This window comes from Sparassis crispa (assembly GCF_003851025.1).
Source record: "Sparassis crispa DNA, contig_000003F, whole genome shotgun sequence".
In the NCBI taxonomy this organism is placed as follows: domain Eukaryota; kingdom Fungi; phylum Basidiomycota; class Agaricomycetes; order Polyporales; family Sparassidaceae; genus Sparassis; species Sparassis crispa.
In genome coordinates, this window is record NW_020939750.1 from 1,192,807 (window position 1) to 1,218,679 (window position 25,873).

Sequence of the window (25,873 nt, forward strand, 5' to 3'; positions counted from 1 at the left end):
CGGGAGGGTCTCAGCGATGCGGCGTGCGGGGTAGCATTGATCTTGTCTACGTCAAGATACATAACACTAATGACAACACTAACCACGGATGCTAGACACCGATGCTTCTTCCACCCGGTAACCTTGGTGCCGCAACCATTGGAGCTGGCAGGCTGAACAACGGGAAACTGAACACATTTCCAGCATAAAGTGAACCTCCTTGATGGTCGTAGGTGATGTTGTCATACGCAGCGTTGACTTCTCTGTCGTATGTGTTGCCCCTTGTGTCCAAATAGCTGAAGGTATTGTTGCTGGTCCCGTTGCCGTAATTTCCGTTGGCTGTCTCCACGAAGATACCCGCTGTAGGTACATGTACTCATTACCAACGACAACATCGGGTGGTAAGGTGCACTCACCCGCTAGCTGGCGTTCATTGATCGTAGACCCCAGGAGGAAGGGGCTTGGATGGGAGGTGCGCTCGTAAGAATGGTCGAATGACGCTGTGACTGTATGATGTGAGCAATAATCGTACGGGAAAAACAGCTATACGCACACTCGGTGCCCTCGGGGTTCAGGGAGGTGATGTTAATGTACAGCGGGTATGAGAAATCGTCCACCAGCGTTGGGACACCGTTGTGAGTGGAGAGGAACGATCCAGAAGCGGATTGTGCGACATTCTAACGGAACGATGCAAAATCTAGCCACACTGAGAGATATGATGGTTCCACCCACTTGAATGTTGTAGTCGTCCATGTAATACTGCGTATTGGAGTACTCCAGGCTCTGCGACCATGCGACATAAGTCGTCACGCCGCTCCCACTAACAATCTCCGCTTCGATAGCAATTTTACGGGTCGCGCTAACGGTGATGTTGATATTCCCGTTGGCCATGCTCGCGGAAGTCGTCGTCACCGCGTACGGCTCCGCGCTATACGACGTAATCCTGCCCGTCGTGGGCCTTGCGGACGGGTCGGTCACAACTTGCAGGTTCCCGGAGACGTACCAGTTGTCGTTGATCGTATGGTCCGTTTCAGCGGACGCGACGTCGATGGTAATGTTGTGTGGGCTACCGTCCGCTAAAATGGGCACGAAGGGCGTCAAATCGATGTAGTACGTCGGGAGGTCCAGCGCCCCGTAGGATGTGATCGGTCTGCAGAGTGCGCAGGTTGTGAGAAGATCCTGATCGCGAGACGTTTCTCTGACTAACGCACTGACCGCCAGGCCGAGGGGAGAATCCCTCCAGTGAAAATCACAGCATAACTGATTCGACAATGTCAGCTTTGGCTTTACAGAGTGAACCCCAGGAGCGTACGGGAACGCGACGCCGGCAAGCTGGCCGTCTACAAGCATGCGCACTTCCCGGAAAGGCCCATTCCCGTAGGTGAAATCAGCGGGCAGGTCGTCCAGGTACTCGCTAGGAACGTTATAATACTGTGGTCCAATGTCTAGTTCAGAATAGAGAATGAATGATAAGACGATGGCATACCCAGAACTCTTCTTCCGCATTCCCCGACGCGTACAACTCGGCATAAATTTGAACCGCATTTTGTGGTACAGTGACGTTCAGCTGCACAGATCTCAGTGGATCAGTTAATAGCTAAGAAATATTCGGGCGTACAGAAAAGGCGGGAGGAACTGACGCGTCATCGCCAGTATTGTTAGCAAGGTTAGTTACAGGAATAATCATATTGGCCTGGGCTGCGGGAGGGTACTGGACGGAGGACGCGTAGAACGTCGCATACAGCGTAGCTAGTCGCACATATTCAATCTCCTTGCTCATCAAGAAGCAAAGCCGAGACACTCACTGGCATACTGCCCATTGAGGCCTGTCTCGAGCAGGTTGTCGAGCTCGAGGATGAACGTGCCTGGCTTCGCGAAGAGCGGGGTATACCGCGTAACATCTTTCACGTACGTCCAGATGATGCCATCGGTGGTCGGCTCCGGAGTGGATGTACGCCAGACTGGTCCATCACGTTAAGTGTAGTCACTGGTACGGTACAGATGCGTGTAAGACATACTCTCTACGTTCTGGAAAGTAAAGATGCCTGCAATTAATGTGATCAGGCCATAAAATCAAGCATATAGTTTGAAGAGACTCACCCAAACGATCGTACTGTGTCCCGTTCGACGTGACGGTGAAGTTCAGCGTGATACCAGCCCATGAGCCAACAGCCCCACAGTCCGCAGGAGGCCTACAATGACATGGTCAGACAAAACGCGATTCAGGCATGCTGGAACACCTACGTATATTCCACTATCTCGGGGCTACAATCAAGCACTGCGCTCAGTCTCGAACGTGACGTGAAACACACTGCTCAGCACTCACTCCCCGTACGAGTTACCAAACGTCCGCCTCCAAGATTTCGACAGCTTTAGTGTCCGCTCTACGCAGGATCCCAGCGTGATAGCTCACTGTAGAATTTCTATGGTACATTCCTGAGCATCCTGGGGCACTGGCGGCGGCTGCGCGACCTGGAAGTCAACGAGTACTTGTGCACGCACGATTGCTGCGAGGAACAGAGCGGCGACGAGCTGCTGAAAGATATGTAGCATGCGGAGTACAGTCAGTAATTGACTTGAAAGTCTGGGGGACCACTGGTCCGAGCAAGCAGGCTACAAATACTCACCAGTGAACGAACAAGATCTTATAAGCGGTGTTATGAGAACATCGAGAAGCCCTCCGGGTGGGAAGAGATCGCGGTGCTCCATGTGGTGGTCAGGCGAGTGCATCTGGATTGGTGAGTCGTTCCCGGGGTCTTAAATAGCTCGCATAATTAGCAGTACACATCATGCAAATGAATAGACGCATGGTGGTGGTCAGACTTCAGGAGCGTGGGCGGTTCAGCCGGTCACATCCACCTCCAAGGTTCGTCCAGCTCTGTCAGATCGTCGACTTGAAACGAGACGCTATGAAGAAATGTTAAGGATATAGTACAATATCTCGGTGGTAATACATGCACAAGGTGTGTCCTGATTGACCAGATTTACGCTGATAATAAAAACGAAGGTGGACCGCAATCGAGCAAGCCTTGGACACTGGCTCTAGCTGCCAGACCGACCTGCTCGACCAACCCCAGGCGGCGTCAGCCAACAAGTAGACGCATCAGCCTATAACTCGTGCGAGAAAATATCGTCAGCGTCGCCGTCCGCACGCCCGTTCGAGGTCTCCCCAGCCGGCTCTCTGCTGCCATACAGCCCGCCCTCAGCGTCCTCAGGGAACTCCGTCGACGAGCCGCGCGAGTATGTCTCGGACTCGGCGTCGCCCACCGTCGAATGATTCTTCTTCTTCGTCCTTCTTCGCTTTGGCGGCTCGCTCTCCTGGAGCGAGTACGCATCCTCCGTGCGTGCCCATCGATCCTTCTTCACCTTCTTCTTCTTCTTGCTCGCGCTCTTCTTCGGCCGCTCTACGATGGTATCGTCGAAGTTGGCGGGGTACCGCCAGCGCCCGCCGGAGCCGCCCGTGCGTACGCTGGCCCGATCGCTGTTGCCGTTCTGGCCGTAATACCGCTCCTCGTTCCGACTCCAGAAGTCACCGCCGCCGTTGTGATGCGCCCGGGTGTCGTTCTCCTCTGCGGCAAGATCAATGCTCGAGCCGCCTTCCTGGCCATCCTCCAACGGCTGTTCTGCAAGCGTGGAGTTGGGCAGCAGCTCATTGTAGCGGTTTGCCCACTGTGAGCGGCGTTCCTTGCGTTTAATCTCCGAGGTATTGACGAGCCCGTATTTCTGGACCCACTTGGGCGTTCGCTGGTGATTCTTGTTGTTACGTATGTTCTGCAGGCAGACAAATGAACGAAGCGAACGCGGCAAGATCGGATTATGGCCCTACCTGGATGTAGAAATTGTGTATATGCCCTGATCAGAAAGTTCAGCCTGGTGGCGGGATGGAAACAGGGTGAAGACATACCAGGGATGTAGCCACATATTGTCAGTACGATATTGATGAAAAAGTCTCTGCCAATCCCAAATCTCGCTGCGACGGCTGCAAGGAGGATAAGATGGATATGGGCGAAGTCTGGATAAGCGATGAGACTGACCGAGGGGAGGAAGGAGAGTGCCGAGGATGAAAAGGATGACAGCGTAGCCGTGGTATCGTCTCGGGGTGAGATCGACCTTTGTGAAGGACCTTGTCCTCTCTGTAGCCATGAGTGCGCGGAATGAGTGGTCGACGGCACTGTCGCAGAGAGTCTCGGGTCCGAGACACTCTGCCATCTTGTTGTCCCCGCTTTGTCTCGGTGGCTGTCAGCGGCTCTGCCCTCCCTTCCACTCTCATCTTTCACGCTCATCTCGACATACAAAACACCTCACTCATTCTCGCAGCTGCGCGATATGTCTCTCCGCATCAGAATATCGAAACCAGGCCACTCGACCGCGCAGGTGAGGGCCGCCACAGTTTCATCCCATTCCCGTCAAACCCATCTCCAGGCTGCTGCGGAGCCCTCCCGTCACCACAAACACGCGAAACGGCGCATAGACTCGGACGAAGATGTCGAGGGGCCCGAGAGGGTTCCCTCAGAGGAACCCGAGGCCAAGAAGCCACGTCTCAATCGAGCAAAGACGGCTGAGAGCCAGCCGTCCGCAGATGAAGGCGAGTCCGAGGTCGACATTGAAGGCACGCCCGATGACGCCGACGCCGATGTCGATGTCGATGTTGAGAGCCAAATTAAGGATGCCCGCCTCTTGCCCCGGCCCTCACCGTTGCCAGTACGCGGATCCTCAACTAAGCGCGGCGCTTCGTCCAAGTCGCGCGCGAAAGGCGAGAAGCCGGCGCATCGGCGGTCCAAGCGTGTCCCGGTGTGGTCGGACGACGAGGATGAGGACGAGGAGTACGCTGAGCTCCCGCAGGCCGTGGACGATGTCGACGACGACTTCGCGCCAGAGCCGGTGCATCGCACTTCCAAGCGGGGCGCGGTCACTGGGAAGTCGAGAGAAGGGAAGGCAGGTGCGGGCTTGAAAGGTGGGCGCGGTAGGTCGAAGAAGAGTAAGGAGGGGAAGGGAGTCGTTATTATGAAAGATGAGCGAAAACTCCCTCCGACTGCATCCTCGGGAACTCCGGGCGCTGGCGCCAGCACGAAACGTGCGCTCATCAAAGACAACGAAGCACAATCTCTTGTCCTAGGTGCTGTTGATGCGCAGGTGGACGAGCACCTTAAGGTGAAGGAACCCACACCACCGCCTCCCAAGAAGCGCAAGCTGCCCACCATCAAAAAGAACAAGCCTGCCACTGGCACCACACCATCTACGCCTGCTACAACAAAACCACCTGCTCCACTACCTGCTCCATCCCCGGCGGCGGATCCGACGGGAGGGCAAGCTACTGACAATAATCTGAACGTAGGCGTCGGTGCCGGTGGCAGAAGGCCGCCTATGATCAATACGGCGGACGTCGATCTCCGAGATTCAAGTGTCTATGCACAGCTGTTTGCTAAGGTGTGTCAACTGACGCAATCATGGGGCAACCAATTGACTACTTTGCAGACCGGAGGGTCTACTCCCAACTCGGGACTCAACAGGAAAGAAAAGGAAGAGGAGCGCAGGAAAGAGCTCAACAGAATGCGGGATGCGGCGCGAGCGAAGCGCGCCGAGGAAGCGGTGAGTGATGATCTTATAAGTTACATCTTTCGTTGTTGAACTTTCTGCGCGCAGAAACACTGTTTCGACCTACAGGCAGCACATGAGAAGATCCAGCGGTTTGAGGAGAAACTTCGCGCGCGCAGGTCCACGGCGGTGTTTCCCAATATCCTCGGGGCTGCATTCATGACCCCGCAGGAGAGGGCACGAAAGGGCACTAACGAGGAGCGCAAAGAGCGCTAGTGCCGAGCCCCCCAATTGTACTATCTGTAACCTATTGGACCTCTCGCTTTCGTTACTTGCTGTGTTATATCAATTGCATTATACTTGCTGTGAGTGATCATGTCTACCAGGTGCGGACGCTTGCCTCATTCCGGTCTGACAGATTGCTGGATATGCAGGGGAAACATACAATTCCGAGCCTCGGAATAATTCATGTTTCATTGGAACGCTCGAGCGCGATTGCATCGATGATGTTCGTGGAGAGTTTCTCGATCTGCGCGAAACATGTGTCAAACCACTTCCTTACATCCTTCTTCCCCTTGATGGCGCTACGGGTGACGCTCATCACGCCCACTCCTTCAGCCAGTGCCTCCACCTCGTCGGCGGGCGCGGGCAATAGCGCCTTGTCAACAAGGACCGCACGCAACTGGCGCACGACGTCTCCATGTGCAGATATCGCAGAAGTGACGGCGAATATGTCCTGAGGTGCATATAGCACTGCGACGAGCTCCTCGGACGCAAGAACGAGCGCGTGCGAGTGCGATGGTAGGCTGTCGAGGTCCGCATTGTACGAAGTTGGGTCTGTTCTTGGCGGAGGAGCTGTAGGGAGGATATCCAGTAGCACGCGTTTGTGTAGAAGAGTGGAGAATCTGAGAAGCGGCTGGATCTATCGAGGTGGTAGGTTTCAACGTACGTATGCATACACAGATACTGCACGTACCTTCTTTGTACGATCCAACTCCACCTCAGACATCTTCTTGCTCGAGCCCAACCCCAGTTCATCCCACTCACCGTCATCAAACTCATCGTCCTCTCCATCGCCTTCAACAGCAGCAGTCTCCACCATCTCGGCGACCTCACAGAGCGTATCGTCGAGGATGGCCCTATCCTGAACCCACCGTTTCCGTACGGCCGCGAGATTGTTAGCAGAGAGCTCACGGCGCGCACGGTCGACCAGGTCGTGCACCTCGCCCGTGCGCACGAGGTTATCCTCCCCGGCGTCCGCGTCCCCGCCCAGCGTCCGCGCCAGCCAGCGCACGGATTCGCACACCTCCCGTGCGGCGAGCCGCACCTCCGCACTCAGCGTCGCGCCGTGCGCGTCGAAGAGCGACGTACACGTCGTGAGCGCGGCGATGTATGCTGCAAGGTCGCGGATGGGCGCGACCGCGGCGGAATATGCGGGCTCGGGCTGGCGGAAGGCGAGTGTGAGCTTCGTGGTGGAGGTATAGACCAGGGAGAGCAGCGAAACAAAGTCTTTCCGGAGGACGTCGCTGGAGGGCGCTGATGCTTGCGACGGGGAGACAGTCGGCGACGGTTGAAGCCCATCGATGGCGGCAGTACAAGTGTCTGAAAGTAGACGGAGGGCGGTGAGAGCTGTTCACTGGAGGTTATCAGTACGGTACGCAGCGAAGACAATATTTGCAGGCATTGTGCTCGCCTCTATCGACGTCGCTCATGGCGAGAAGTGATCGCTACGCCCAGACACCGATATCCTGAGGAACGAGCGTTGAACGTTGAAGCTTTGAACAGAGTGTCTGCCTTTGGGAGACTAAGTAAATAATCGCTACGGAGCTAGCGCCCGCTCGAACTTTCCACTGCAACTTACGAACCGAACACACAATACACCTAGCAGATCTACAATACAAAGAATACTATTCATCTGCACATCACGAAGTAGCGACCACGGGAGTTGTTGTGGCAAGCCTAGTTTTGGTCCCATTGGCACCCTTACTCCGACCCCACTTAACGCCCAGAATTTCACCTTCCATCTCCAGGCCGTTAGCCCAAGCCTGAGCTGCCAGTTCTGCCGATGCTCGATCTTTGAAGTTGACAAATGCACATCTTCGAATATGTTGTCAATATACCACGATCAGGGATGGGACGTCCGACAGGATATGTACCTTGACTTCGCGACATGTACGACTGACTTGAGCTGAGAGGGTTGGACGCCAGGCAGTGATTGAACCACCCTTGTGCGAATACTCTGCTCGGTGGCAGTGGCAGGTAATGACGTGAGGAAGATAGACATCTGTAATTGGTGAGCGATGCGACACCACCGTCAAGTGTGGGGTACGTACAATTGACTGGTCCTCGGGAGGCTGCAAACCCATAGCTTCTGCATGGCTGGTCATGATCTTGCGTGCCACAGGATCATTGTGCCCATGGTATCGGTCTTGTATATTTTGCTTGGACAGTTCGTTGTCCACAGGCATCTCATGCCTTGCAGGTAATGAATTTGCACGACCGAACTAATATCAAAAAAAATGCGTGACTTACCGGTATGGACATTCTGCTCCTCGCACGCACTCGCCCTTGGCATAAAAGGAGCACAGGTGGGGTCGGTTCCGTTTGTAATATGGATCGGTGCGAGCAAGTTGCTTCAGCATCTCCTTGCCCGCAGATGAAGCTCTGCCAGAGTCAAGTAATGACCTGCTCCCTTCCATCTAATGTACCCGTCAGTACCTGCCTGAACAATCGCAGACGTGTATGGCTCACCTTCCCATCCATATTCTGCGCATAATACTCCCGATTGATCTCACTCGTTGGTGCCTCGTTCTGCAACGCGAGCGCTGTGTCGCGAACCTGGGTGGGGAGGCCGTACTCGAGATCCAGGAGACATGTCTGGCACACATTTTTGATCTTTGCGCATGTCTGGCAGATCACAGTCGTCTTGAAGCGCATGGCGGTACCTGGGTTCCACCGGAACACGGTGAACGGTCGCGCGCACGTTCCGCATGAACGGCCATACTCCTGCTTCGACTGAGCATCCTATGAGCACCTATCGAAGGAGGACACAGGAAATTCTTACCATGCGCACAAACGCATTGTCACCGAGACCTGTAACGCGGTGCTTAACAACATTTCACCAGAACAAGGAACAAGAGGCCCACAAGTTTCGCAAAGAATTGGGAACTCGCTTTGTTCCCAGCCAGCTTTATTGATGTCCGCCTTCGGCATTTTAGAGCGTGGTTGATATTAAAGAGCTATAGAAGATAGAGGTACGATGGACGTCCTGGTGAAGCTTCTCTGTCCTCCGAGTAGTAACAACTGTGGCTGTTTGTCAATCCGTTAGTCAGCAGCCTAATTATGGCAAGTCTCCTGGTTCGCCTCCAGATGGTTGGGGCTTGCGCATCAGAGACAAGTGAAGACATAAAGCTAGGTGATTAATGAATACTACAGTCCAGATCTCTATTAATTACAGGAGGTGCTTCGAGAACATGTATTCAAGCTGACTATGCGCATGACAACAAAACAAGTGCAAGAGGCTACAATCATACTACTGATACTTCACCCGCAGCGTCAGGTTGAAAGGAAGAGTGGAGGATGTGACAATGATATCTCCGCCGTCTTCCACTAGCTCTGACACTTTCTTCTCCAGGTTTGGTCGGGTTGCTTCTTCGAGCTGTGGAGGCGCCTGAAAATAAATCTGTCTTGCAACGGTGGACAAAGATGGTTTCTTGATTTGACTGCCAGACAACTGTCCAGTTCCAAATCAGAAGAAATAGAGTATACACGTACATATCTTGTTTCTCGACCAACATCTCTATTAGACGATCAACTGTCCATTCCTTGCCGACTGAAATGTCTAATGCTTCTCCGCCACAGACTGGACAGTCATCGCGCTTCCAATGCTCGAAAGTATAGGAATAGATTCCATCTGTTCCAATGAGCATGAAGTAGTTGTTCAGGTATGCAGCCGAACTGGTCGCAATCTTGAATGCTTCATTACAGCAGGATGCTGAAGAGGAGAAGATGCAGACGACATGTTAACTGCTACATATCTTATTACTCACCTGCGATGATGGCATTCGTCGAAGCAATGGCAGGAATAATGTTCTTCACAACGCCTTGTGTCAAAGACCACGTAACACCTTCTATCTTGAACTCCTTTGCGCGCGCCGAAGCAACTGAGTATAGCCAACCAATGTGTTCTGGATCGTCGGTGTCGAGCTTCTTATCTACAAAATTATTCAATAGGAAATATGTTCAAGATCGCAGTATCATTCATACCTGCGTGTACACGCGGCCATTCTAGTACAGATGCCCATTCTATACAATGTTCTGGGAGACGAGGTGTATTGGCGATGGTGCAAATCGGAAATGCAGTAGGCTTGTTTAGCATGTCGAGTGAACATTCATAACACGACGTCACTGTTGGGAGAATGACACGGGCTTGGCCCTTGAAACCTAGACACTCGGTCAGTAACTACTCTGTAAGTACCGCATATATACTTGCCCTCAGTGCCTCCATCGATGAGAGGTTTCAGACTCTCTGGATTCTCCGGATCCACGAGGTTGACCAGAGTGGCATTGATCCATCTTCGGGCCTCAACCGAGTCGAGTCCGCAAATTACGAGGTTGAATTGCATGTAATAGTCGTCGTCCTTGTCCTGAATCTTTCCGTAATATCTGAGGCAACGATGAGAACGTCTCAGATCGTTCGCAATCCTACTTACGGAGTAACTTTCACACCTGGTACCCGTTGCATAATGAATTCAGCAGCCACAATAGCCTTAGGCTTGCCTACATCTTTCGGTCTGTGTGGGAGTTCAGCTTCAAGTTGAGACAAAGACAGCAGAGCACGTCACCTGAACAAAAACTGACGGTTCAGATTACTGATGTCGATGGTGTCCATGTCGATGACGTGAATATCCTTGAATCCAGACAAGGCAAGGTTGGCAAGGATCTCACACCCTAAGCCGCCTGCACCGATCACGAGGATCTTACATTGATTCCGCAAGAAATCCTTCACCTACGCAAGGGTTTTATCAGCATACAAAATCAACACGTCCATAAACACACGAACCCCATCGCCGGCCAGAAATGAAGGATCTGTACGAGGACCTGGTCTATCCAGGATTTGGTCCACATGAAAGTAACGATCGTGCCAATCGCCCGACGACGCGTTCCCATTGGTCATAACAGCGGTAGCCATGTTTCGAAGTCTTCTCAAAAGTAACAAACAGTAAGGAGGACTGAGATGACTCCGTAATGGGTCGTCCGAGATCTATAACGGTGAACGCGTGTAACAACGAGAACGCTTACACAGGAGTACGTTTCCCAAAGCAGGCTGAGTTACATAGTAGACCGTGACGCGCTGCACGTGGTGATATCAAACATTTGAAGTCGTGTTTTGCTTTTTTGTGACTACCATCTGGACCTTGTGATTCATTACATCCAAAAAGACCAGCAGCGTGCAAGAGGCGAGATGGCACAGGAAAGCGACGTGCTGCGATTTAGCGGACATCAATACATGCGCCATCGCCTGGTCTTGTCTGTCCTGAGTGGAAAACCCGTTCGAATAGACAAAATTCGCTCCAGTGACAAGAATCCTGGTCTCAGAGGTGCGTGCTGCCGTTTGGTGGTACCGATGTTACTTCTAAGCTCTGGGGGAATTCGCAGATTATGAAGTCAGTCTGTTGAGGCTTCTCGAGAGAATCACGAATGGCACTGTGATCGAGATCTCTGTTACTGGTATGTCAGGCCGCCTTGCTACTGAGGTAGAGGCTTGACCTTCAGCCAGGTACCGCTATCCTGCTCAAACCAGGAGTCATAGCAGGGGGACAAGCCACGCATGACTGTCCGTTGTCGCGGTCGATAGGCTACTTCTTAGAACCAGTAGTTATGCTTGCACCATTTGCCAAGAAGCCATTGCAGCTAACACTGCGAGGGATAACATCGGATGACCATGATTTGTCTGTGAGTGAATCTTTCGACTGATGCCTTTGAGTATATGATGAAGCTTCGCAGGTTGACCTCATCCGCACGGTGACGCTCCCTCACCTGCAGCTGTTCGGTGTATCAGAAGGATTGGAACTCCGTGTATGTCATATCGTTCTCAAACAGCGTGTTTATTGAATGGTGCGTACAGATCAAGAAAAGGGGCAGCCCTCCGTTGGGAGGCGGAGAGATTCAGTTCCTATGCCCAATAGTAAGGCAGGTCAAGACACTAAATTTCGTCGACCCTGGAAAAATCAGACGAATACGAGGGATTTCGTGAGTTACTGGGCTTCATGCTCATTGTGAGCTTCGCTGATCCTCTGACACAGGCATGCTGTTCGCGTCAGCCCGCAATTTTCTAACCGCATGATTGAGGCATCGCGATCCGTTCTCAACCGCTACATTCCCGACATATATTTGTACTCCGATGTCTATAAGGGAGAAGACAGTGGGAAGTGGGTAGTCGTGCAACGCTCCACCATCAAATGACTGAGAATGGTCGTTGTTTCAGATCGCCAGGGTACGGGTTAAGCCTTCTTGCGGAGTCCACAACGGGCGCCATGCATTGTTCTGAAGCGACCTCTCAGCCTGGCGTGGCGCCTGAGGACATCGCATTGCTTGCATCCCGCGCTCTTCTCTCGGAGATTCGTAGAGGAGGCTGTGTTGATAGGCGCCATCAGACCTTGGTCTTACTCATGATGGTCCTCGGGAGCGAGGATGTAGGTCGATGTGTCATGGGAGAGCCCACTCCGCGGACGTGAGCATTGTGGAACTCACCCGTGTTTTCGTTGTTGATCGCTGACCTGCCTCTCTGCTTTAGCACTCAGTTCCTCAGAGATCTTAGGGATTGCTTTGGAACTTCGTTCATGATCGCTCCAGCTGATCCAAAGGACGAGTCCTCGTCACAGTTACTTTTCTCGTGTTACGGTGTTGGCTTCGTCAACGTAAATAGGACGTTGGCATGACGGGCTACTCGACTTCGTGCATTGTCCATATCATCTTGTGCGCGTCATGCTGTGCTCGTTTTAATTATTCTGATACCAACGTCCAGAATACATGCTGCTCACATTTGATGCAAGCAATGTCAACTTGGAGACAAGCTACGTCCCTGGATGTTATCAACGTCAAATATTCAGGAAGATATTTGTCGCGGAACGGTTTGCAATTGGCTAAGACTGGCGTGTCTCACGCCGGTCCAGAAGTTGGCTGCACAGGCGCATCTGTCATACAACCAACAGTCAGAGCAACGGTGACAGACATGAGCCGTCAATCGAAGTGTTAGGAACGAAAATTCACAACGCAACGAGTGCTGTGTCACTACAAGAGCTAATACAGGACTCTTGGCTCATCGTGTAGATCTCCTGGGCATACATGATACACTAGCGATATATGATGGAGACCCGTCCAAGATCGCCATTGCCCTTCCCCCCGCCCGCAAGGATGAGCCATTGTTTTAGAATGGGCCAACCAACTTCGAAGAGGGTGCACAGCTCGTCGGTGTGGTGTTCACCATCAAGCAAAGGGATTAGATTAGGAGGAAACGGCGGCCCTGCTTGATGCACGACAGGTCTTGAAGGAGAATGCGAAACGCGGCGAGGCCGCGTGTACCCGTCACCAAGGTCGCGACCGCCAAGAGAGTCGATAGACGCATTGACAGCTGATGCAGACGACACGAGAGGAGGCGCCAACGAGTGGACACTGGAGCTATGTGCGCGCATCCGAAAGAGTGGAGTTTGATCAGGGTGCTTATGACTGTCCGGATTGTCTCGGTCTCGTAGATGCTCCAAAGACGACTCTGCTGCACTAGCTCGTCGGGTTGGCTGGATACCGGCTCTCTCCCACCGTGCAGCCATCGCTTCCGCGCCAACTGCAGCGACTGTAGGGAAGACATCTTGAAGACGCCCCCTGATGCCCCTCGGGGTAGGTTCCGGAAGAGCTACCGGTGCCCTTGGTTGAAACATCGGCGCATAACTCTTGCTTCGCTTCCTGCCAATGGAAGTCACACGTTTCTCTCCCTGCTGAGCGTCTGCCTCGGCCGAAAGGAGGATAGGCCAACGATGGACTCTCCGCAAAAAGCCCTTAAGAAATAAACAACATATGAGATGATGGTTGAACACAATTAGGACAGTTAATACCTTGATCACGCCAAAACTGGTGAACCTACGGACGTCGATGCCAAGAGACTGTACGTCGTGGTCCTCCATCCACTCTCGGATCGTCTTGCCGGGCTTCAGGCGAGAATACAGATGCAGAAGTTTCGGCCAATCGGCAATGACTTGTCCTGCGTATGATGATCAGAAACCACGTCGCAGCACATGCAGCTCGAGGGCCATGGCCACTCACCAGGTCTAGTCGCGTATGGACCGCATTCTTCTTTTACATGAGACTCATCTACGAGCCACTGGATGCTCTTGCGAAGCGTGTACATGTTCGAGTACTGAAAAATATCAATCATCATGACTACCTGGTAGTACCTGACAGATAAAGTCTCAAAATCCGTGCACATGTACCGAAAAAACCGCTCCTACAGTAAGTGTGAGATTGCTTGTCGAGTTAGGCCAACGTCGCACTCAGCTAGACGCGCAATGCGGCTGACATGGTTAGTGCCGTCAATAAATTGGCAAACCTGAACGACCCTATCAGGTCGCTAAGAGCCAACGAGAGTTGAACGAGGCTACCTTGACCATTGTCAGATCCCAATTGGGCTCGATCCTTCGAGTAAGATTTATCAGGGCAAGGGGCACCATCCAATCCTTGACCACGGGAGGGTTTGGATAGAAAGGAAAAATCTTCAGCTCGATAGAGTTGAACATGTCGATGGCGATAGAGGTCTCCGAATATGAGTTAAGGTCCTCGTACAATTGCTCTAGAATGGCATGAATGGCCGGCGAACTTTCAGGTGACGAAAGAAAGGCAGACTCTTCCTGGATCAGTTGAGGATTTATTCACAGATAAATAAGACATCAATGTAGCCTACCTCGCACGTGGTGAGGACCCGGCTAACCTTGCGGACAACGGGTTCATAACAACTCAGATCCGCATTGCGGTCGAAGACAAAACACAGGTTATACCGAAAGTAGTTGCGCTCATAATTTCCTCGCAGCTCCATTGGAAAACCAATGATGCGGTACTTTCTGGTCGCACAAATGACCAATCTACCACAGAGTGCGCTGGGGGGCATGACATATTTTGAGATATCGTCGAAGTTGAACAGACATCGATTAGCTGAGACAGGACGAAGCCGTGGACTGAGAATTTGACGTGAGTCTAACCGCTGTAAGGATGGACTATCCGGGAGTGAAAGAGTGGATGAGGCTGAGGTCGGGGTGTGGAGGGCGGTGTTTGCGAAGGAGGATGATATCGGACCCGACAAAATGAGACCTTCCGGGACCTGGTAGACAACTTTGGGACCTTGATGAACGTCAAAGACGGTGTAGAACACAGATTCTATGCGCGGAAAGAAAGAACCGCCTGCAGAAGACATTCAGACGCACTAGTAGGAGCATTAGTGTCGTGGGAAAAACTCCCGGAGGGGCTCGCCAAGCGCCGGCGCGGCGAAACTGCACTCGCATGGTCGTGGCGCGGGAGCTGGCGAGCTGGCGCAACTGGCGCAGCTAAAATTCGCCCTTTTGCGCGGGGAAACGAAAATCCCCCCCGCCCCTTCCCCCCAATCGCCCCGAGGCCGAGATAGAGGTGCGCAAAATTAATTCAGACCCTATATTAGGGGTTGGAGACCTCTAGCCGCCCCACAAGGGTCGGTTATCCGTGAAACTGGCCAAAATACTGCCTTTTGGGAAGGTACTCTCGTCGTTGCGCCAGGTATTGCCATCCAGGGTCGGTGCGCCAACCTGGCGCTCGCCATTTGCGCCAGGCACGGCGAGGTGGTGAGGTTTTGCCAACAACACTAACACTTGAGACCCTCCCGGATTTGTATCCCTGAGTGAATGTAAAGTTTGCCTGCCTTACAATGTCACCGTTTGTCGCCAGTACAAATTTATTGATAAAGTTTACATGTGTGATCGGGGCTGAATAGGGACTCAATTGACCAATTAAATTTGTTACTTGGGCAAACAGAAACTGCGTTTCATCTACAAACAGTTACTTTGTAGTGAGCACGAAATTCATCATTTGTCGAGCAAATTTGAGTTGGTCTCGGGTGTCGAGCATGCAGTGCTCGCCGGGGATCTCCGCTGTTGCTATCCGTTGAATTGGAGAATCTACGATCCTCATCCCACAGCCACCGAACATATGGTCCAGTCCATGCATGATGGCAGACTGTCATTCCGATTCATCACTGCATCCTATAATCATGATTCCGATATGTCGGACGTCTTCTCTGTAACACAGGTTTTGTTTCCCTTAGCGACCAAATTCTCGCATACGTATATAACATGAGATGGCTGCATTCCGGATCCCCAGCTCCTCAGTTCTTTCGTTCGGGCTCAGCTTATCCGGGTTCAAGCACTGGCTGGTAGGCATCATCTCCGCGTTCAAAATACATCCACTGATGATCCCCATCGCAGCTTAACTTGGTTTTTCGTTCCTATTCTGCTGTTGTCTTCTCATCTTGTCCTCGGTCTACATTCATTGCATATCTCGTTGATTGACGATTTTTGTTTCCCACTTTCTCGACACCTACTCAATCAAGATGCACGTTTCTACCGTTGCTGCTCTTGCTATCGCCGCGGCGGCGGCGCCTTCTTTGACATCGTAAGTATGTCCGTTATAGATCAGCATCTCGGTGCTCAAGACTAAACCAGTGCCGTGCCCGTCGAGGCGAGAGGTAGCATTGATGCTCACACCATCGACCAGAGCATCCAACTTGCTACCCATGCTGCGAATGCCGTCCCTTATGTCAGGAACACCTGGGACAAGGTCTTCCACAAACGACGGTATGTACATGATCCTCCACTCCCACCTGTCCTTGAAGATTTACGTTCAAGTATGCATAGCGACTTTCATCACGAACCTGTGACTCGGAGCGTCTCTTCCGGTGCTATCAAGGATGGTATCGAAATCGTGAATGGCGCGGCAAACGCAGTTCCCGCAGTTCAAAATGCCTGGAACTCCGTGTTCCACAAGCACCGGGACCTTGACGATCTTGTAGCACGAAGAGTCACTGCCGGTCGCATCAAGGATGGCCTCGACATCGTCAATGGCGCGGCAAACGCAGTTCCAGCGGTTCAAAACGCCTGGAACTCCGTAGCCCACAGGCACCGGGACGTTGACGATCTCATAGCACGAAGAGTCGCTGCCGGTCACATCAAGGATGGCCTCGACATCGTCAATGGCGCGGCAAACGCAGTTCCAGCGGTTCAAAATGCCTGGAATTCCGTATCCCACAAGCACCGGTGCGTTGTCAATTTTCCTAAATTCCCATATGGTACTTATGCGGGCATAGTGAGTATTACGAGCCTTTGGCTCGCAGAGTCTCTGCCGGCGCCATTAAGGATGGCATCGAAATCGTCAATGACGCTGCCAACGCTGTTCCTGCTGTTAAAAATGCCTGGGATTCTGTTTTCCACCACAAGCAGAGGGATTTAGATGAGCTCATGGCTCGCACAATCACTGCTGGTGGGATCAAGGACGGCATCGAGATTGTCAACGATGCGGCGAACGCAGTTCCTGCTATCAAGAATGCTTGGGATTCTGTGTTCCACAAGCAACGGTGCGTGGCTTGCGAGTGTTCTCAATTCGATGTTGAAGTTGGTCGCGTAGTGAATTCGACGAACTCATGGCGCGCACGATTACTGCTGGTGATATCAAAGACGGCATCGAGATTGTCAACGATGCTGCGAACGCTGTGCCGGCGATCAAGAACGCTTGGGATTCCGTCGTCCACCGCCACCGCTCGCTCAATGAGCTCGACTGAGGTGTTTTTACGGAGAATTTTTTGGGAGGATGTCTGCACCATGTATATCACTACTTGATGAGATTACGACGACGACTGAGGAGCTATCTCTCGCTGTGGAGCTATCTCTCGCTGTGGAGCTATCTCTCGCTGTGGAGCTGCAGTGAGTAAACCTTGACGCGTCAAGTATGGAAGCCACGGTCACGATACCGTGTTTCAAGTTGATCACATGCTTTTGGTTTCTCAATCATCGATAAGTAGACATGTCTGCGGCATGTTCGCTGATACTGCTGCTTTGACATGGCGGCGACTACTCCTCCTGGTTTTCGTACTCTCCCGCTACCTGTGAGGCAGCTATCGTTGGCGGTGGTTTTGCGGTGTGGACAGTCTTTCCGATGGAGGATTTTCCCCCTCATGTCTGGCAACAGCCTCACTACTGACGCATCATCTCCCACACATGAATATCGTCTATGTCTACGTGACCGCGTGGTATGTCTCAGACAGTCGCCTGACATGCTCTTTTACCGCTCAGTATTCCCCGGACTTCCGCCTTCTGCTGTCATGGCAGGTGCCAGAGAAACAGAAACTCTAGCTTGGATTTACGATTACTTCCAACTCCACGTTGATCTTACGCATCTCTATGAGCAGTGGAGTGACCGCGATTCAGTGCTCCACAATTTCAAGGACAGATTTGCGGGCATCAGGATGCTGAGACAGGACCCGTTTGAAAACCTCATCTCGTGCGTCTGTCGTTCATGTAGTCATCTTGTACCACCATAGCTTGGAAGATAGGTTCATATGCTCTTCAAATAACAACATATCTCGCATCACGAAGATGGTCAAGTCCCTCTGTCAACATTACTCTCCACCGCTTTTGACGTTGGCACCGCCAGCCACATCGTCTGGTGAACCCACGTCTGAAGAGCACAGTGCAACAGATTCATATCACCCCTTTCCACCGCCATCCGTCTTGGCCTCTTCCGAAGTGTCTGCCAAGCTGCGCTCCTTAGGGTTTGGCTACCGTGCCGACTTCATTCAGAAGACGGCGAAAATGCTCGTAGAGGCGCATGGCACTACGAAGGCTGTAGAGGATTCATTGGAGCCGTCAGAGAGGTGGCTTCTCACGTTGCGACGAATGAGTACCTGCGATGCAAGGGAGGAGCTGCTCAAGTTCATGGGTGTAGGCCGTAAGGTGGCCGATTGCATCCTGCTTATGAGTCTCGACAAGGTGAGTACATCCGTCTGTATAGATTGTCGTAAACGAAGCTGAGTTATCGGTGCATGCTCAGAACGAGGTCATCCCGGTCGATACTCACGTCCACCAGATTGCAGTCAAGCACTACGGTTTACGGGTGTTGGCAAAGGGGAAGGCCAACATGACACCAAAATTGTACGAGGAAGTTAGCACCAAGTTGGCGGCAGTGTGGGGAGACTACGCAGGTTGGGCGCACTCTGTATGTTTGCTCGGATGTCCTGTGCACCGTAGCGGCTAATTTGTCTCTAAAGGTCCTCTTCACCTCGGATCTCAGATCATTCTCTTCCCATGGACTACCATCACCCTCACCTACACCCTCAGTTGCTGGGTCACCCCAGAAAACGGCAGGTGCTGGGAGCGTATCCGACACTGCACGTCCGAGTCCGACCAAACGAAAAAGGGTCAAGGTGGTTCAGCTGGTTAACAAGGGAAGTGGAACGATCATAGACCATCAACTAAACCTTCCGACCGCTGTTGGCTCAGAGATGGACGACGACCACATTTTGAGCCTGGCCGATAGAGTGAAGCGGCGGCGACGGACGAAGATGGTGGAGGTGACATTAATGCAGTAGTTCGGCTAGACGATATCCTATCATATTCCCATGTATTTCTTGGAGGGTATGAGACATTCAGTTATTCTAGCAGTATTACATTTCGATGCAGCCTGCAGCAGCTGTCGCCTGGATGCCGGTAGGTGAACCTGATCAAGAGATAGCAACTCGTCTCGCAGGAACGCGTCATACAGATCTGTCTCCCGCTCCACCATCAGTAGAATTGCTACCTGCATCTTCCAGGATACCCCTGCCCTGCATTGTACATAACTCATGTCGTCTCAAAAAGCCAAGCAGAAGGAGGTAGCCGAGCCCGAGGCGGACCAGCCTGAGAACGACGCACAGGACGACTCAGGCTCCGATCTCTCCGAGGAAGACCACGATCAGGCCAGTTCCACGCTACCAGAGGCTAGCGTTTCGTCCGCCTCGATCAAGAAGAAAAAGAAGAAACGGTCCAAGGCGTTGAAGGCTCTCCGGGGAAGCAAAGATGGAATCCCGCAGAAAGTTGTAGATGCGGTACTTGAGAAGGTCCGCGCGGAGGGCGGCGAGGCAGCGAGCGCGGACGAGGCCACGGTAAGGATGGCGCTGGAGCATTTAAAGATCAAGGATGTTATTCAAGGCAAGGCGGGGATTGGAGGAAGGAACAGGAAAGATACCGGCGACCACAAGGTAGGTTGCATACATGCTCACTGCGCAAGTGCTCTTCAGATATAACATCGCAGTTCTGGGCAACACAACCTGTCCCTCAACTTGGTGAGAAAAGATGTTGATGCGAGGTGTGGCGGTTTCTAACCGTAGATGACAGGCGAGGGCCCCCCGCTCGCGGATGGTTACATTGAACCCTCTATACCACCAGAAGAGGTTCGCCAGGAAGCGTATCCATTACCCAAAGACTTCGAGTGGTCAACTCTGGACATCAATGATCCCTCGCAGGTGAGTAATCTTTATTTCCGCTTTCATTCACGGCTAACATTACGTTCAGCTGCGAGAGCTGTACGAGCTTTTGTCAGGACACTATGTGGAAGATGACGATGCGTCCTTCCGTTTCCAGTATTCTGCAGAATTCTTGCAATGGTATGTTCACGTTTGACCGTCGGACGCGTGCGACTTCTTATACTCATCACACAGGGCTCTCATGCCTCCCGGATACAACAAAGAATGGCACCTCGGTGTGCGCGTGGCGTCAAACAAGAAGCTGGTGGCTTTTGTTTCTGGCATACCGCTCACACTACGTGTTCGAGAAAAGTGCGTCTCTGTGCTCCACGCTTCGCCTATGCATCCACGACCAACATGCATCCAGTGTTTTCAATGCCAGCGAAGTTAATTTCCTCTGTGTCCACAAAAAGCTGCGATCGAAACGTCTGGCTCCTGTCTTGATCAAAGAGATTACCCGTCTATGTCACAGGAAAGGAGTATTTCAGGCTTTGTACACAGCGGGTGTGCTTCTCCCGACGCCCATCTCGACATGTCGGTACGTACAGGCAAGAGGTCGTAACCACCATCCCGTAATCAGGTTTTTTTGACAGATACCACCACCGATGCCTAAACATCCACAAGTTGGTCGACGTACGCTTCACGCACGTTCCCTCAAACATGACCTTAGCACGGATGATCCGTCTGAACAAGGTTCCTGACCGTCCACATCTCCTCGACCCTCAGTTCGGACTGCGGGAGATGGAAGAGAAGGATGTTCCCAAAGTCGCAGAGCTCTTCGCGAAGTTCATGCGACGCTTTGGCATGGTGCAAGTCATGACGCTGGATGAAGTACGGCACTATCTGCTGAGTGGAACGGGCGAAGGGCCGAGGACGAAAGATAGTTGGTCCACGAGGCGAGAAGGGCAGGTTGTGTGGACATATGTTGTCGAGGTCAGCCCATTGACAGTACATGTGTATAGCGGTCCTGACATTATCGTGCAGAATCCGGAGACGCACAAAATCACCGATTTTTTCTCGTTCTACTCTCTGCCCTCGACTATCATAAATTCGGAGAAGCACAATGTTCTCCAAGCCGCGTACCTGTTTTACTATGCGACAGATGTTGCTCTCCACGACGCCGCAGAGCTGGACGGCCGGCTGAAGAAGCGGCTGGAAGAGCTTATCGGCGACTGTCTTGTCACTGCGAATGCAGCAGGGTTTGATGTTCTCAATGCGCTGTCGCTCATGGACAATTGCCAATTCATGCAAGACTTGAAGGTACGATATTCATCTTGAATTTACATGCGGTTTCTTGCCTAAAAAGTCGTCGTCAGTTCGGTCTGGGCGACGGCATGTTGAACTACTACCTGTACAACTGGCGGACAGCACCGCTGGCAGGTGTGAACGCCATTGGGGATGTGCCTGCGGGCAAAGGTATTGGGGTCGTAATGCTCTGAAGTTTCAAATGTAAGTTGCACCGATACCATCGCTAACAACTACATGACATTCTACTGCGAAATTTACAATTATCTGTCCGTCGACGCTCTGTCGTTATCCTAGTCAAGATACCACCTAATACAACAGTTTGCGTACAACACGCCTGCTCATGCCATGAGGGACTAGTCACTGTCACTGTCAATGATAATGACATCGTCGTCATCCACGCCCCAGTCTGGCGATGGGCTTCGCTCTTTCTGCCTTTGCTCCTGTCTCCCAGACCTCTGCGGCAGCACCGGCACTATAGCTCCGCCCGCTCCACGTGGTCCCGAACTTGCTGCGGGTCGGGGTGCGGTGCGTGAACCGAGTCTCTGGCCTCCCACCCCCCAGGACGAGGGAACATCGCTTCCCTCTTCTTCCATACTCTTTCCTTTCGGCGAGGGTGACGATGCGCTTTGACCTTGCGAGGAAGATGGCCCAGCGAGGGTGTTACCAGCGCCTGAGAATGCCTGCGCCTAAATGATCATTAGCAATGTCAAATCGTTGCAAACTTGAATGCGTACCTGCACTTGTGTAGCACTGGGGTTGGATGCCGGGGGTGTGAAGGGTGGGACGTTGAAACCAAAGAATAATTGCCCAAAGGGGAGGTTCAGGGGAGCAGGAACCGGCACGTCTGAGTCGAGGGTGTCGTTCGTAACAATGCGAGCTTTACTAGATGGTGAGTCAACATCGGTGGGATCAACACGTAAGAGTAGTACTCACTCCGTCCGGACAATTTTAGCATTATCAGCCACCTCCTGCACCCTTCTGTGGCTGATGCCTTTCCCCTTCGTCTTGCGCCCAAGCAGCGTCTCGCCTTTGCCCTTGAAGCTCTCCCACTGTTCGCCACCCTTGCTCACTGTAGTACCACGCGTACCCGGAGCGAAGGTGCCAGCGAGAGATGACGAGGGACGTGATGAACCGGGCGACGAATCGTTCAGATTGATATTGAGCTTGGTCGCCATTGTGGCAGGAGGAGCTGGCTTGGGACGCTCAGGCTCAACATATCCAAGAGGTGCCGCGAAGTCAACCTCAAGGTCTGTATCGAGTACACTGATACCTTCACCACCGGGATAGGTCTCCATGACTAGGAAACCGAATACCATCCCGTTATACAGAATTTCAATTATATCGCCTTGTGTGAGGACGGAGAAATGGCGTAGAGCTTGTTCAAGTCTGTGGAAGCGACTGAATGAGATGGTAAGGCAAAAATGTCACAGTAAGACGTACACGGCCTTGGGGTCCGATACTTCGAGGAAATGGACGCTCTGTGCCTGCAACTTGACCTTGTTGCCTTTAGGGAGTTCTGCACCAGTGATGCGGATCGGGTCACCCTCATTTAATCGGAGAGTACTCATCATCCATTGCGGCAGATGCACACATCCTTCTTCCGCGATAAATTCTAATACACCCGCGTGTGTAGACGCCGCAGGGTTTGCTGGGTTGCGCAACTTGAACATCCATGGAGATTCGAGATCCATCGAAGTGAGTCTGGCGAGGGTCGAAGGGGGCATAATGACTGCACGCCGATAGCTATAACGTTGTGTGACGAAGTAAGGAGAGAAGTACGCACTCTTTCCACCGTAACTGACATTGTCGCGTTCCTTGCCAGGAAGCATTGCGGCACTGTAGGCTCTCAGATATTCATCATAGGCTCGAGCTGGTGGTCGACCCATGCGATGACCAAGACCACCACCAAGGCCTCTGCAACCGAGGACTTGTGAGATCACCCTACAGCGCGAGACGCACACCCAAAACGTACTGTGCCAACTGAGCGAAGAGACCTGCTGGTCCACCGCCAAACGGATCTTGCTCGCCAAACTGTTGAATATTCAGCGAAAGACGTTAGCCATAACGCAAGATGACTTACCATGTTCATGGTCTCTGTGGAGGTCGCACAGGTGGAGGTCAAGTAGGATTCTAGGAACCGTAGCACTGGCTTTCGAGTGTGCGCGTCCTCCAGCACGTGATCTGAGCGAGTCTCACTTCTCCGCGGGCACTTCGACACTGACCCTCTGCATATCGACCATGGCTATCACTACTCCTTCGTTGCAGATACCAGCAGCCCGCTCAGGCTCGAACAGTGCATTCCAAGACAAGGTGAATTGTGCGGCGATTCAGCATGGACGCAATTCTAACTTTTTCGAAGGGCAAACCCATGGAAGTCCGCCTGTCTAACATGGTCGCTGCAAAAGGTGCGTCCGTATAGATCTCCTTCACATTTCTCTTCATAACTATTGCCCTGCAGCAATAAGTGACGCTGTCAGAACCTCATTAGGTCCGAGGGGTATGGATAAGATGGTGGGTAGTGCTCCTGGTATTTTGTCATAGAAGCTTAAAGCCTTGTGAACTAGATTCAAACACCCAAGGGAGAGCTTATCATCACGAATGACGGTGCAACAATCTTGAAGAGTATCCAGGCTCTTCACCCTGCAGCTAAGATGGTGATCCGCATGATCTTTCGTGTTGGCTAAGATCTGACTTGCGTCAAGCTTGTAGATCTCTCCGCTGCGCAGGATGTTGAAGCGGGAGATGGAACAACATCTGTTGTAGTGCTTGCTGGAAGTTTCCTTGGTGCTGCGGAAAAAATGCTGCAGAAGGGCATGCATCCAACAATCATCGCTGAGTCGTTCCTCAAGGCATCGGCGAAGGCGGTTGAATACTTGACGGAAATTTCCACTCCGATTGACCTATCAGACAAGTCTTCGCTCCTCCACGCTGCTACGACGTCTCTCAATTCAAAAGTGAAGCTGTATTCCTGTTTCTCAACAACGAAACGTACTCACACGCGGTGCTGCCGCAGATCGTGTCGCAGTACTCCTCCACACTCGCGCCAATTGCTGTGGCCGCAGTGACACGCCTTGTAACCCCTACCTCTTCGAACGTGGATTTGCGCGATGTCCGCATCGTGAAGAAAGTGGGTGGAACGATAGAAGACACGGAACTCGTCGATGGCGTCGTGCTAAATCAGAATGTCATCGTCGCTGCGGGAGGGCCGACGCGAGTTGAGAAGGCCAAGATTGGTATCATCCAATTCCAACTTAGCGCGCCAAAACCTGACGTGAGTGCCTGTGGTTGGTCTGTCTCTTCCTGTGCTAAATAGCTCGACAGATGGACAACACGGTGGTGATCAATGACTACCGGCAAATGGACAAGGTGATCAAGGAAGGCCGACAATATCTCCTCAATATCTGCAAGAAGATCAAGAAAGCGAACTGCAACGTTCTGCTGATCCAAAAGTCGATTCTGCGCGATGCAGTTGATGACACGTCGCTCACCTTCCTCAAGCGCTTGAATATCCTTGTTGTTAAGGACGTAGAGCGCGACGAGATTGAGTTCCTCTCAAAGAGCATAGGATGCAAACCTGTTGCTGATGTGGAGGCCTTTACGGAAGACAAGCTTGGTTATGCGGATCTTGTTGAGGAGAGAAGTGAGTCTGGTGCCAAGGTGGTACGAATTACAGGTATTAGGAACCGCGGGCGCACGGTCAGCATCCTTGCTATGGGTAGTAACAATCTTGTATTGGAGGAATGCGAGCGAAGTCTGCACGATGCACTTTGCGTCGTACGCTGCCTTGTCAAGAAGCGGTGCGTGCTCTTTTTTTGCGCAAGTAGGATCTTACTTGACATTTGCGTGTCACCAGGGCTTTAATCGCCGGCGGCGGTGCCCCCGAAATTCATGTGTCGCGACTTCTGTCGCAATACGCTCATACCCTCAAGGGCATGGAGGCCTACTGCTTCCAGGCATATGCAGATGCTTTGGAAGTCATCCCCACAACACTTGCGGAAAATGCGGGACTCAACCCCATCGCAATTGTGACCGAGCTGCGTAACCGACATGCCCTCGGAGAGCGCAACGCAGGCATCAACGTGCGGAAGGTGCGTGTATTCTTTGTTTTAAGTGCGTGAGCGCATGTCTGATCCCAGTGTCCACAGGGATTGGTTTCAAACATCTTGGAGGAAGATGTAGTGCAACCTCTGCTGGTATCTACAAGCGCCGTAGAGCTGGCAACGGAGACCGTCTGCCTACTGTTGAAAATCGATGACTACGTTCAGGCTCGATAGTTCGGGGTCTGGCGGATGTGTATCATACAGTAATGAGAAGTACACTTTCACAGTTGTAGCTTGGGATCATCCGCTGATGGCTATTGAAGACGCCAAGATGGCGGTGTCGTGAAGTTAGTTTCTCAGCGCTCACTTACAGGAGTGGTTTTCGCTTGCGTCTCGAGTCACCGTGACTTATGTTAAATCGGTCAACGCGAGGCCCGGCCGATGCTATGACTATAACGCTGTCCTGCGAACATGCCCTTGCTGGCCGTAATCATCGAGCGCGGAT

The 25,873-nt window shown here is 52.4% G+C and overlaps 11 protein-coding genes across 11 annotated transcripts; 6 read left to right on the plus strand and 5 right to left on the minus strand.

The window, feature by feature from the left end:
* Positions 1-91: 91 nt before the first annotated feature.
* Positions 92-2,788, minus strand: SCP_0404630 (predicted protein; the record flags this gene model as incomplete). Its single annotated transcript, XM_027757196.1, has 16 exons — positions 92-339; positions 396-485; positions 533-656; positions 712-1,129; positions 1,195-1,239; positions 1,292-1,410; positions 1,466-1,546; positions 1,598-1,728; positions 1,785-1,940; positions 1,998-2,024; positions 2,080-2,171; positions 2,224-2,244; positions 2,306-2,332; positions 2,393-2,514; positions 2,607-2,623; positions 2,764-2,788. The coding sequence occupies 16 exons, from the start codon at positions 2,786-2,788 to the stop codon at positions 92-94; spliced, it is 1,743 nt and encodes a 580-aa protein (XP_027612997.1).
* Positions 2,789-3,087: 299 nt separating this feature from the next.
* SCP_0404640 (predicted protein) lies at positions 3,088-4,188 on the minus strand (the record flags this gene model as incomplete). Its single annotated transcript, XM_027757197.1, has 4 exons — positions 3,088-3,750; positions 3,806-3,831; positions 3,884-3,958; positions 4,014-4,188. The coding sequence occupies 4 exons, from the start codon at positions 4,186-4,188 to the stop codon at positions 3,088-3,090; spliced, it is 939 nt and encodes a 312-aa protein (XP_027612998.1).
* A 117-nt stretch (positions 4,189-4,305) lies between these two features.
* SCP_0404650 (predicted protein) lies at positions 4,306-5,790 on the plus strand (the record flags this gene model as incomplete). The annotated part of the gene is made up of 3 exons (XM_027757198.1): positions 4,306-5,406; positions 5,455-5,568; positions 5,623-5,790. 3 exons carry the CDS (start codon positions 4,306-4,308, stop codon positions 5,788-5,790), a joined length of 1,383 nt encoding a protein of 460 aa, XP_027612999.1.
* A 190-nt stretch (positions 5,791-5,980) lies between these two features.
* SCP_0404660 (hypothetical protein) lies at positions 5,981-10,705 on the minus strand (the record flags this gene model as incomplete). The annotated part of the gene is made up of 16 exons (XM_027757199.1): positions 5,981-6,436; positions 6,491-7,143; positions 7,502-7,611; positions 7,671-7,798; positions 7,848-7,989; positions 8,047-8,213; positions 8,266-8,529; positions 8,579-8,607; positions 8,661-8,718; positions 9,062-9,236; positions 9,289-9,508; positions 9,564-9,728; positions 9,992-10,179; positions 10,227-10,307; positions 10,359-10,522; positions 10,577-10,705. 16 exons carry the CDS (start codon positions 10,703-10,705, stop codon positions 5,981-5,983), a joined length of 3,129 nt encoding a protein of 1,042 aa, XP_027613000.1.
* Positions 10,706-11,023: 318 nt separating this feature from the next.
* On the plus strand, positions 11,024-12,455 carry SCP_0404670 (Probable RNA 3'-terminal phosphate cyclase-like; the record flags this gene model as incomplete). Its single annotated transcript, XM_027757200.1, has 8 exons — positions 11,024-11,114; positions 11,173-11,244; positions 11,294-11,469; positions 11,521-11,592; positions 11,642-11,766; positions 11,820-11,945; positions 12,002-12,247; positions 12,311-12,455. 8 exons carry the CDS (start codon positions 11,024-11,026, stop codon positions 12,453-12,455), a joined length of 1,053 nt encoding a protein of 350 aa, XP_027613001.1.
* Positions 12,456-12,869: 414 nt separating this feature from the next.
* On the minus strand, positions 12,870-14,974 carry SCP_0404680 (Nitrogen permease regulator 2 homolog; the record flags this gene model as incomplete). The annotated part of the gene is made up of 6 exons (XM_027757201.1): positions 12,870-13,568; positions 13,626-13,771; positions 13,834-13,964; positions 14,019-14,116; positions 14,169-14,414; positions 14,468-14,974. 6 exons carry the CDS (start codon positions 14,972-14,974, stop codon positions 12,870-12,872), a joined length of 1,827 nt encoding a protein of 608 aa, XP_027613002.1.
* A 1,164-nt stretch (positions 14,975-16,138) lies between these two features.
* Positions 16,139-17,362, plus strand: SCP_0404690 (hypothetical protein; the record flags this gene model as incomplete). Its single annotated transcript, XM_027757202.1, has 5 exons — positions 16,139-16,200; positions 16,251-16,382; positions 16,443-16,841; positions 16,892-17,158; positions 17,209-17,362. 5 exons carry the CDS (start codon positions 16,139-16,141, stop codon positions 17,360-17,362), a joined length of 1,014 nt encoding a protein of 337 aa, XP_027613003.1.
* Positions 17,363-18,046: 684 nt separating this feature from the next.
* On the plus strand, positions 18,047-19,168 carry SCP_0404700 (N-glycosylase/DNA lyase; the record flags this gene model as incomplete). Its single annotated transcript, XM_027757203.1, has 4 exons — positions 18,047-18,081; positions 18,134-18,569; positions 18,631-18,795; positions 18,848-19,168. 4 exons carry the CDS (start codon positions 18,047-18,049, stop codon positions 19,166-19,168), a joined length of 957 nt encoding a protein of 318 aa, XP_027613004.1.
* Positions 19,169-19,420: 252 nt separating this feature from the next.
* Positions 19,421-21,519, plus strand: SCP_0404710 (Glycylpeptide N-tetradecanoyltransferase; the record flags this gene model as incomplete). Its single annotated transcript, XM_027757204.1, has 9 exons — positions 19,421-19,816; positions 19,870-19,900; positions 19,953-20,080; positions 20,130-20,221; positions 20,276-20,392; positions 20,448-20,618; positions 20,674-21,013; positions 21,065-21,340; positions 21,397-21,519. 9 exons carry the CDS (start codon positions 19,421-19,423, stop codon positions 21,517-21,519), a joined length of 1,674 nt encoding a protein of 557 aa, XP_027613005.1.
* A 162-nt stretch (positions 21,520-21,681) lies between these two features.
* On the minus strand, positions 21,682-23,417 carry SCP_0404720 (Ubiquitin fusion degradation protein; the record flags this gene model as incomplete). The annotated part of the gene is made up of 7 exons (XM_027757205.1): positions 21,682-22,014; positions 22,063-22,210; positions 22,262-22,714; positions 22,769-23,057; positions 23,112-23,242; positions 23,301-23,359; positions 23,409-23,417. 7 exons carry the CDS (start codon positions 23,415-23,417, stop codon positions 21,682-21,684), a joined length of 1,422 nt encoding a protein of 473 aa, XP_027613006.1.
* A 149-nt stretch (positions 23,418-23,566) lies between these two features.
* SCP_0404730 (T-complex protein 1 subunit delta) lies at positions 23,567-25,602 on the plus strand (the record flags this gene model as incomplete). Its single annotated transcript, XM_027757206.1, has 9 exons — positions 23,567-23,638; positions 23,688-23,733; positions 23,787-23,839; positions 23,893-23,982; positions 24,031-24,282; positions 24,342-24,599; positions 24,650-25,125; positions 25,182-25,416; positions 25,474-25,602. The coding sequence occupies 9 exons, from the start codon at positions 23,567-23,569 to the stop codon at positions 25,600-25,602; spliced, it is 1,611 nt and encodes a 536-aa protein (XP_027613007.1).
* Positions 25,603-25,873: the final 271 nt, after the last annotated feature.